This window comes from Salmo trutta, chromosome 25 (genome assembly GCF_901001165.1).
Source record: "Salmo trutta chromosome 25, fSalTru1.1, whole genome shotgun sequence".
Lineage (NCBI taxonomy): Eukaryota > Metazoa > Chordata > Actinopteri > Salmoniformes > Salmonidae > Salmo > Salmo trutta.
The window spans coordinates 37,529,901-37,540,857 of NC_042981.1; the positions used below are offsets into that span (position 1 = coordinate 37,529,901).

A 10,957-nucleotide genomic window follows, 5' to 3' on the forward strand; every position below is an offset into this window, starting at 1 on the left:
AATGCATGGAAAATCCCGCTAGGTCTAAATTATCCGTGTCGTTGTTCAGCCACGACTCGGTGAAACATAAGATATTACAGTTCTTAATGTCCCGTTGGTAGGATAATCGTAATTGTAGGTCATCAATTTAACTTCCCAATGATTGCATGTTAGCAAGTAGAATGGAAGGCAGTGGGAGTTTACACGCTCGCCTACGGATTCTCAGAAGGCAGCCCGATCTGCGTCCTCTTTTCCTCCGTCTTTTCTTCACGCAAATGACTTGGATTTGGACCTGTTCCCGGGAGAGCAGTATATCCTTCTTGCCGGACTCGTTAAAGGAAAAAGCTTCTTCCATTCCGTAGTAATTCCAGTTCTGATGTCCAGAAGTTATTTTCAGTCATAAGAGACGGTAGAAGCAACATTATGTACAAAATAAGTAAAAACATATGTTACAAAAAACGCAAAAAACCTAACAAAATAGCACATTTGGTCAGGGGCATGTAAAACGTCAGCCATTCCGCCATCTTAACTCTTCGGCGCCATCCCCCTCTCTCTCTCTCTCTCACCTTGTTTCCTTTCTCTCTCCTCCTCTGCAGGCGCTCCACGTCGTCTATCTTGTAGACCTTTATCTCAAAGGGTTCTGTGGTTCCCCTGGGGGCGGGGCTTAGCGGGCCGTCGACCCAGCGTACGCTGGAGCTGATGGCGGGCTTCCTGATCAGAGAGGACGAGTCCAGGGTCAAGCTAGGAATCAGACGACGACGCTGGGTACCTGGACACACGCACACATACAGAGAAAGAGACACACACACACACGGCAAAAGACACAGACGCATGCACGCACGTTAATGAGGACCCCGGGAGAAGAATACTTTTCATGTATATGCTTCATTCACATTATTGTGTTGCCAAAGCAACAATGTTGAACAATTCAACATTTCAAAACATATATCACAATAAAGGAAAACTAATATTTTGGTATTAGTTTCATTAGACCATTGTTGACATAGTTCCAAAATGTTTTGCTTATCAGCAATCACGTTTTCAAGATATGTAACCAGTAGTGTAGTGGAGGCTATACGCAGGTATACACCGTATACCCACTTTCACTGGGCATTGTCAAAACTCACTTCTTAACCCCTACTTATACTTCTGATCGTGGACTTCAGGAAACAGCAGAGTGAGCACCCCCCTGTCCACATCGATGGGACTGCAGTGGAGAAGGGGGGAAGCTTCAAGTTCCTCAGTGTACACATCACTGACAAACTTAAATGTTCCACCCACACAGACAGTGGAGTGAAGAAGGCGCGACAGCACCGCTACAACCTCCGAAAGCTGAAGAAATTTGGCTTGACACCTAAAACCCTCACAAACTTTTACAGATGCACAATTGAGAACATCTTGTCGGGCTGTGTCACCGCCTGGTACGGCAACTGCACCGCCCGCAACTGCAGGGCTCTCCAGAGGGTGGTGTGGTCTGCACAACGCATCACAGGGGGTCAAACTACCTACCCTCCAGGTCACCTACAGCACTCGATGTCACAGGAAGGCCAAAAAGATCATCAAGGACAACAACCACCCGAGCCACTGCCTGTTCACCCCGCTATCATCCAGAAGGCGAGGTCAGTACAGGTTCTATCTCAAGGCCATCAGACTGTTAAATAGCCATCAGTAGCACCTTAGAGGCTGCTGCCCTATATACATAGACATCTATTGTATTTTAGTCTATGCCGCTCCGACATTGCTCGTCCAAATATTTATATATTCTTAATTCCATCCTACTTTGAAGCAAGGTAAGACATGCCTCAGAATACGAAGTAAAACATTCAGGTTTCAAATAATTAAGGAACAGGCAAAATATTGCGATGCAAATAATAGGCTTAACCGTCTTCTGGTAGATGGAAAGGCTTTCCCAAAAACCGTCTCTATTAAATGTTAACTAGCTACAAAGTAGAATGATATCATGATTATTTGTGTCAATCCAGTGGCCATTTTTTTTTTTTCAAACTCCATCTCATGTGCTACAGAAAAATGGCTAACCAACAATAGTGCTAAGTGCCTGCACACTTGAATTAAAGGGTACTTACTCTCATTTATCTTTTTATAACAGAGCCAAAAGCCCAGACCTCAAACGTGATCTCCTGATGTGGTTTAAGCATTGTTATGGACTTAGAACATACAATTCTGTTGTTTAAATGAAGAAAAAAAATGAAAAAAGGGTGACTTTTTGGGGAAAATTTGACTCAGTTTATCTGTTTCAATAGAAGGCCTACTATTAGCCTACTTGCACAGTACAGCTTGGGTTGGCCTGACTATGAAAGAGCAATATTCGATTTATAATTTTAGGCCATTCAGAGTGTACTGTATGCCACTTGATTGCTGACAAGCAAAACATCTTGGTACTATGTCAACAATAGACTAATGAAACAAACACCAGAATGTGTAGAATTCAGTAGGATCTATCTCTCTCGCTCATCACCTACAGGACAAATAAGAAACATACAGTAGGCTGCGTTTACACAGTCAGCCTAATTCTGATGTGTTGCCCAATTATTGAACTGACTGATCAAAAGTCCAATATTTGGCAAAAGATCAGAATTGGGCTGCCTGTGTAAACGCAGCCACAGTGCAACTCTACATCTGTGACTGTGATTGGGTCAGGAGAACAGCATACTGACGTGTTGTTTTGTTCTGTTCTGCTGACAAGGACATGACCAGGCTTTAGTTTGACAAAGGCAGCAGGAGTAAACATCAGGGCAAATAGCTGATAACCAAACCAGGACAGATAGCTGATAACAGAGCCAAGAGTCCTACACTGCCATTCTGCCAGGTGCTGGCGTTGGGGTGGGAGCTGGGGTTAGGTCTAGCATTGGAGTAGGGGTTGGAGAGAGGGGCCTAGTTTTGGGAGGGGGGGGATTGGTTGAGTAGGACTGTGTTCTGGCAACGACACCAATCCAGTATTTAGCATGAGTTCCTGGGGGAGGAGGGGGGAGAGAGGAGAGAAGAAACAGAAGAAATGCAGAGGGGAGAGAGAGAACAGAGAAAGAGAATGGAGAAGAGAACAGAGAAAGAGATAGAAGAAGAGAACAGAGAAAGAGATAGGAGAAGAGAACAGAGAAAGAGATAGGAGAAGAGAACAGAGACAGAGATAGGAGAAGAGAACAGAGAAAGAGATAGGAGAAGAGAACAGAGAAAGAGATAGGAGAAGAGAACAGAGAAAGAGATAGGAGAAGAGAACAGAGACAGAGATAGGAGAAGAGAACAGAGAAAGAGATAGGAGAAGAGAACAGAGAAAGAGATAGGAGAAGAGAACAGAGACAGAGATAGGAGAAGAGAACAGAGAAAGAGATAGGAGAAGAGAACAGAGAAAGAGATAGGAGAAGAGAACAGAGAAAGAGATAGGAGAAGAGAACAGAGAAAGAGAATGGAGAAGAGAACAGAGAAAGAGATAGGAGAAGAGAACAGAGAAAGAGATAGGAGAAGAGAACAGAGAAAGAGATAGGAGAAGAGAACAGAGAAAGAGATAGGAGAAGAGAACAGAGAAAGAGATAGGAGAAGAGAACAGAGAAAGAGATAGGAGAAGAGAACAGAGGATGAGAATGGAGAAGAGAAAAGAAAAGAAAAAGAGAGTGGAGAAGAAAACACAGAAAGAGAGGGGAGAGAGAAAAGAGCATTTGGTGATGACAGGGTGGAGAGATAAGCCTAGCGGGTCAGTCCCTCTTATCTGACCAACGTGCTGGAATGTACACACACACACACACTCACACACACTCACACACTCAAACTCACACTCAAACACACACTCAAACCCCCCCCCCCCCCCCCCACACACACACACACACTTTCCATTTGCATAGAAATTGGCAGCTATGTCAGCAGATACGTTTTTTATCAGATTCACACACAGGGAAGGGGTGAAGGGAGAGGGGGGAGGCGAGAGGTGACATTAATAAGGTTCCGTCTGTCTCTTTGTCTCCGAGTGCAACAGAAAGGTCACAGAGACAGATCTGCTCTAAGTCACCTTCAAGTCACCCATTTGTACCTTATTACTGCCTGCTGCATCAGGACACAGTAGAGAGAGAGAGAGAGAGAGAGAAACCAAGCAATGGAAAATCCAATATTACAGTAAAGAGCAACCATACATGAGACCCTCAACTGGAAACCTGATTAAAAAAAGTTTTTTTCCCAAGCAAGCCTCTCTCTCTCTCTCCCTCTATTCCGCTTCCTCTCTCTCCCTCTCTCTGCTGGAGCAGCCACAGGCCGGGCTGTGTTGGCCCGGGGTTCTGCGGTTCTAAGTCAGCCATAGATAAGCCTGATCACTGTTCCCTCTTACTGCCTCTCTGGACGGGAGGGGGGAGAGGGAGAGGTGGAGGGCAAGTGGAGGGTAAGTGGAGAGGGAGAGTTAAGGGAATGGAGGGTAGCTTTGGAGAGGTAGGGGTGGCAAGTGGGATGAAAAAGGGGTCCCAGCCTAGAAGGGGGGGAGAGGGAGGAGGATAAGGGAGAGGAGAGGGAGGAATGGAGAGGGTACAGGGGTTAAAGAGTGCACTGCTTTCCTGAGGCCACCCACAGAACTCTCTGACAATGGCCATCTGTCTGCCCAACAAGACCACTCTCACTACCAACCTCTCAGGGGTGAGGGGAGAGGGAGGGGGATATGATGAGAGGTGAGGAGAAAGGAGGGGTTGAAACCTGATTTTGTTATTTATTTCCAAATTTGTCCAGAGGCATAGTTTTTTTTATATATAAATGGAAGTCTTGTGAGCTACATTTCGCTGCCGCTGCGATTCATATCGAAATGGGGCAGTTTACTAACCAAATATGTTATCTGGAATAGAGGGTTCATTCATCAGTGTTTTTAACCATGCCTGGGCTGGTTCTGGGCAGTGGGGCTGAGGAGCATAGGCTCATCCTGGGAGAAGGTGACAGCCTAATGTGGGGCTTCATCATGGCTGACTTTAACAGAATGACTCTGATAGGCCTTTCACTATTACACACCTCCCTGACTGACTGACTGGCTGCCTGCCTGGTTGCCTGCCTGCCTCCCTCCTTGCCTGCCTGGCTGGTCACCTTACTTACCTGACGGCTTGTTTCATATTCAAAGGTTTTATTCTATTTCTATTCAGGACAGAGCATAAGCTACGTGACTAAGGTTATAGTTAGTTGAACAAAGGTAATTGAACGTCTATAGTGTTACCCTCTAAATACATTTCTGTACTGTTTTGTGTAGTGTATAAATGGAACAGGAAAACTAAGCATAAAGGAAGGGAAACCCTATGAGCAAAAGATATTAAAATAACGTTGAAAGTATGTATTTTGGGTTGAAAAAATGTATTGTGCTCACTGGGAAGCAGCATAAGGAGCAGACCTGTGTTGTTGTTCCTCTTCTTGTTGTTCTTGAGGCTACGGCGGCTGCTGCTGGTGGCTGAGCTGTGTTCGCTCAGAGAGTCCTGGGCAGAGGAGGTGCTTCCTGTAGCCTCGCTGTCCCTCAGCATGCTCTCGTAGCCACTGCTGGCCCCGCTGTGGTAGAACAGGGCTGTCTTCCCCATGGCCGGGGGCAGCTCCCCACTCAGAACACTGCTGTTGTCACTGGCATGGCCGCTGCTGCAGCGCTGGGGCCGCTTGGGGGCTGTGATCTTACTGTAGGGAGACGGCAGGGTGTGGACCATCACTGGTCTCTCCTCTCCCTGTGCCCCTCCACCACCTGCTCCACCTCCACTTCCTCCGGCACCCCTCTCCTCCCCAGCCTCGGAGCCTCCTCCTCGGTTGTGACTGGTGGATCGAGAGCCTCCGTTGCCCTGAAGCAGCTCGGAGATGCGTCCGTTGGCGGCTCTCAGAGGCAGCTTGACGGCCAGGGCTCCCCCTCGGCTGCGACTCAGAGACTGGGTGGCCCAGGAGCCAGAGCTGGGTTCCTTGTTCTGTCCCAGGGCCTGGCTGGAGGTCTGACCCTGGGGCTGGGGCTGGGTCTTGCCGTTGGGAGGCAAGCTGGAGCTGCGGTTGACAGACTGGGGCAGAGACTTGGTGGAGAAGCTGAGTGTCTTGGTGCTGGAGGCCGAAAGGCTGCGGGTCTTAGGGCTGGCCATCAGCAGCTTGCTGACTGCTGAGATCTTTGACTGGCTCGACTTGGGCGACTTGGGAGCACTGCCGGGGCTGTTACCGGAACCGTTTCCGTTAGGGGAGGAGGATGACACTGAGCCACAGCGGATGATGCTACGTCCGGGATGGGGCATATTGCAATCCCCCCTCCCCCCTCCGGCTGCCCCCTTCCAGCCCAGAGAGCTGAGGCTCTCTCCCCTCTCCAGGGAGAGGCAGTCGTAGTGGGGGCCAAGAGAGCTGTGACCTCCATGGGACCGCCCCAGAGAGTTGGTTCTGTTAGCCAGCTGCTCTAGTTTAGCACTGAACAACCTACTGCTCTCCACATTAGACCCCTTCTGTTTCCCTCCACCAAGCCCGCCTAGGTCCTCCGGGGTGCTCCCCAGGAAGGAGAGGCCATGGCTGGGTGCGTGCAGTGGGCTGAGGGGGCCTCCTGCCCGGTTCTTATGGTCCAGACTGGACTTGCGTACTGGTGGCAGCGGTGGGATCCCTTTCTGGCGGGAGAACAGGCCTTGTCTCCCGGACGACCCCCGTCGGTCCAGTGTTGCCCTTGGACTACAGGGGGTGGAGGTGGTGATCCCTAGGCCCCGGTACTCCCCCCCTGCCCCTCCTCCGTTAGCGCCGTAGCGGAGTGAGTCCTCGTCCAGGCCGTCATGGCGGTTGATCCGGTGCCAGCCGCGGGGCAGACTGGCGGTGCGCAGGATGTCGGCAGAGTAGATGGGAGTCATCAGACACTCCCCAGAGCTGACCAGCACCATCTCACAGCCGTCCACCACCCTCTTACAGGAGTCTGGAGAGCAGACAGTCTCACCGCTGCTGGAGCTGCAACGGTCCCCTCCGTAGCCACTGTCCACCCTGCTGGCCCTGTCACCCTGGGGCCAGGCCTGGGTCTTAACTGGGTCTGTCTTGACTGGTGGCTCCACCACCCTCTTCTCCGGCTTCACCTCACACACCAGCTCCTTAGGCCTCACATCGCCTCCATCTCTCTTCATCCAGGGGTCGTCGAAGCTGAGCTCACTGGATATGGAGGCCAGGACCAGGGCTTGGGCTGGGGCAGGCTTGGCTGGGTCCTTGGACAACAGGTGAGTCTTGGTAGGGGAGGACAGTATAGTGGGCTCCTGTATAACCATGGGTTTGACGGCCACACAGGGGTGGACTGTGATGTTGGTCTTGAAGGGGATGAAGTTGCTGGAGGCCCCCAGGGTCTGGATGTTGGAGACGGTGATGGTGGTCTTACCCAGGGAGGGAGACAGTCTCTTCAGCCTCTCTTTAGTCAGGGTGCTCTTCTCATTCTCCGTTCCTTTCTCATCTCCACACAACACTACTTCGCTGTCAGGAGTCTTCCTTCCTCTAGAACCCAGGGACACCTCATCTCGCTCCTCTGCCCCAGAGAGTGGCACCTGTGGGGGGTCTGGCTCGGCCAGAGCCTCCCCATGTCCATGGGACTGGCCGAAACTGTGCAGGGACTGATCCCCGTCACTCTCAGCACTCAGCTCACTCAGCCACGATGAGATGGACGACCGGCGGCTAGGCAGCGCCGCCATCGCCTCTCCTTCCACGCGAAGCTTCGCCATGCTGACTTCCGCCATGGCGATCACCCCGGCGACTGAGGCGCTTGTCATTGTGACCATTCCGGTGGTCGTAGCAATGACCGTAGTGTTGTTTCCATAGCACTCCAGGTCATCGCTGATGCTGCTGATGATGGAGACAGGGCGGGATCCCGAGGCCAGGGCGGTGACAGAACAGTCGCTGGTGAAGCTAATGATGCTAGTGGGACGACCGCCACTCTCCAGCAGGCCCCGGACATCCAGCCCCTCCTCACACCCCAGGGTGAACACCAGCTCATCTTCCCCCAGAGAGCGAGGGTCTGCTGGGGCTGGGGTAGAGGAGGGGCTGGGGGCTAGAGCGGGAACTGGGGCTGGGGGAGGCAGAGAAAGATGGGAAGGAGAAAGAGAGAGAGGATAGACGATGAAAAGAAGATATGTAAGGAACGTGAAATTAATTCGCTGTACGAAACCAGTATCATACATAAAAAACATCTTCCAAAAACACTTGTCACAGTAATAGAATAAAGAGCAAAACGTACCGTCCCTGCGTACATCCAGAGGTATCTGAGGAACATTATCGTCACACAGTGTCTCAGCCGACCCCAGGCTGGCAGACAAGGAGTCGGTGCGCTTTAGCACCTGGGGACTCATTCTCATGGGGGAGGTCCTGGACAGGGACTCCAGCTGCAGCAGGGAATCTGTAGAGGACCTCCCACTATCTGCAGCCAGGCTGTCTGCAGTAGACAGACTCTGGCAGGACAGAGGAGGCGTTCCCGGCATCACACCCTTCTGGGTGTAGACCTTGATTATAATCATAATCATATATTGGATTTTTATAGTTATTTTCAAGGACCCAAAGATGCTTCACAACAATACTGTACATTTTCATGGAAATGCATTTCATGAGGTCAAATTCAACACAATAACTGTACAATAGCACAAGCAAAGACCGTAGAGGTGTGAGAGCCAGATACCTTGCAGCGCTGTGAGGGTGAGGAAGGAGGTCTGTAGTCAGTGGTCTTGGTAAGAGAGGCGATGCCCAGCCGAGGAGAACCCAGGGGGCGGGGCTTACCATCACTGCTACTGCCTGCGCTCAGAGACTCATGGCTGTCAATCAAATAGAAAGGAATAGAAAAGAAATAGAAGATATTGAAAACAAAAATACCTTCAAGAGAGACATTAAAATTATAAGGCAGTCGATAAAACTATTCAAGCTAAAGGAACGATAAGTTAGGTTTTGCGTTCATTTTCGTGTGGACCCTAGGCAGAGTAGCTGTTGCTTTGTAAACGCTAATGGGATCTAAACAAACAGATCTAACCTGTCATGGAGGCTGGTGCTCTTGGCCCTCTGTAGAGGGTTAGTGTTGGTGTGTCCAGCTCCACTGCTGCCCGTCACACTGCTGCCAGTCAGGCTCAGACTCTCTATCATGGTCTGGGCCAGTTCTGCCTCTTCCACCACCTCCCTGATCTCCTGGAGCTGCTTGTCATTGGACATCCTCCTGGAGGTCTCTACCTCCACCTCCACTACCACCCCTCCCGTCGGCTCTGTCTCAGACCCAGGGGGAACCAGGGTGTCAGACTTGGCCCCCCTATTAACCGGCACCTCCTCAAAGGGGAACTTGGCCACCTCTTCGCTCCCGTCGATACACTCCAGCCGCTCCTGCAGCTCGGCGAAGGTGTTGCACTTGAGACACTCCGCCCCTTCCTCTGGCACAGGGGGCAGGGGTTGGCCCAGGGGTTGGAGGAGAGGGAGTGCGGGCTGGGTTAGGGCGATGAGGGACTGTGTAGGCAGGGCAGAGGGCTGGGTGTGTGTCTGTGTAGGGGCAGGCTGGGGCTGGGGCTGCGACAGTACTGTCTGTTGCTGTTGTTGTAGAGTTGGTGTAGTCGGCAGGACGCCAGACTCGACTTTGCTCTTCAGCAGAGCAGGAATGATGGGGACAAACTCTGGCGGACCCTCGTTGTCGGTCAGCTCACGGTCCGAGATAGCACCCCCATTGGGGCCCACGTAGATGACGGTGTCGCAGGACTGCTCGCTACTGGAGTAGTCATCTGGGTCGCTGGAGAGGTGCAGCAGGGGAAGGTTGGAGTCGGCAGAGCTACGGGAGTGGAATGGTCTCAGGTGGGTGGGGCGACGCATACGACCCTCCTCACATGAACTCTCACCCCCTGACGAACTGGACGTGTATTGCTGAAAAAGAGAGGGAATGTGAACATGGATGAGAGAAAAAACACTTTTTGAAACAAATCAATTAGAATCTCGATTTAATTTACTTGCCTATTATTGTAATACTGTATCATCAAGTTCCAGCAATACAGAAAGTGAACTTTTTTACTGAAATATCAATCTGAACATTTAGAAGTTGAGCCCCAGAAGAAAGAACTGTGAAATGTATGTGAAGGAGAATTGCTTTATGTCATGGACCGATTTATTGATTGAATGAATGAATGATTGAATGACTGAATGTGGCTAAATCGATGATGCCTACCATACTGACTTTGGTCTTCTTCTTCTTCATGCGGAGGAGGCGCGAGGCGATCTGGATGGTGGAGAGCGTGTCAGAGAAGTTGCTAGGCGACGCGGAGATGTGGGCGATCATGGTGGTCCGACAGTTCATGTTGCCCAGTGACTCTCTCAGTAGCATGGTCAGCTTACTGTCCCTGGAACACATACGAACACACATGACATCACACATACACTAACACAGGCATAAGCACACACACGTGCACACAGAAACACACATTCATCTGAAGGATAACATCTATCAAACCCTTAAAATCACCATTCACCTCCCTACCAATCAGCAATGATCTCCAGACCTGAACATTAGCTACGTCGATGGTTAATCTCTCTATGGCTGGAACATGTGGGACAGTAGCTGTAGGATTGTGTGTTTATTAAACGCTCTCCCTCTCCTGTGTTTGTTATAGGGTTAATTGACTGTCTGCCTGTGTTTCTGTGTGTGTGTGCATGTGGTGTGTGTGCATGGGCGTGTGGGTGTGTGTGTGTGGTAGGTAACTCCTGTGAGCTGTTTGGGACCCTCAGGGCAGAATGGAGCGCAGGCTCCTCTGTGGCTCAATACCTCATGCTGCTGTCCTCCTTTTATAAAAACACAGCCCCCGGCCAACACACACACACACACACACACACACACACACACACACACACACACACACACACACACACACACACACACACACACACACACACACACACACACACACACACACTATCCCATCCTTTCTTCTCTGCTGTCTGCCTCAGCTATCTCTCCATTTCGCCTCAACTGTCCTCAATTTTATCCTCTTCTCTTTTCTCCCTCCATTCCTCCCTCTCTCTCGCTCTC

General features: G+C 50.6%; 1 protein-coding gene across 2 annotated transcripts in view; it reads right to left on the minus strand.

Annotated features, from left to right (window-relative positions):
- The window catches only part of kif26ba (kinesin family member 26Ba), a 151,538-nt gene that overhangs the window by 11,998 nt on the left and 128,583 nt on the right, over positions 1-10,957 (minus strand). Inside the window, exons 12-17 of one of the 2 annotated variants that reach the window (XM_029713885.1) lie at positions 10,109-10,271; positions 8,933-9,801; positions 8,588-8,720; positions 8,153-8,414; positions 5,342-7,984; positions 546-748 (exon numbers count right to left, since the gene is read on the minus strand). In XM_029713885.1, the coding sequence (XP_029569745.1) occupies positions 546-748; positions 5,342-7,984; positions 8,153-8,414; positions 8,588-8,720; positions 8,933-9,801; positions 10,109-10,271 (4,273 nt within the window). Of the gene's footprint in view, positions 1-545; positions 749-5,341; positions 7,985-8,152; positions 8,415-8,587; positions 8,721-8,932; positions 9,802-10,099; positions 10,272-10,957 lie in introns of both variants that reach the window. The other variant, XM_029713883.1, reaches the window with a different exon arrangement.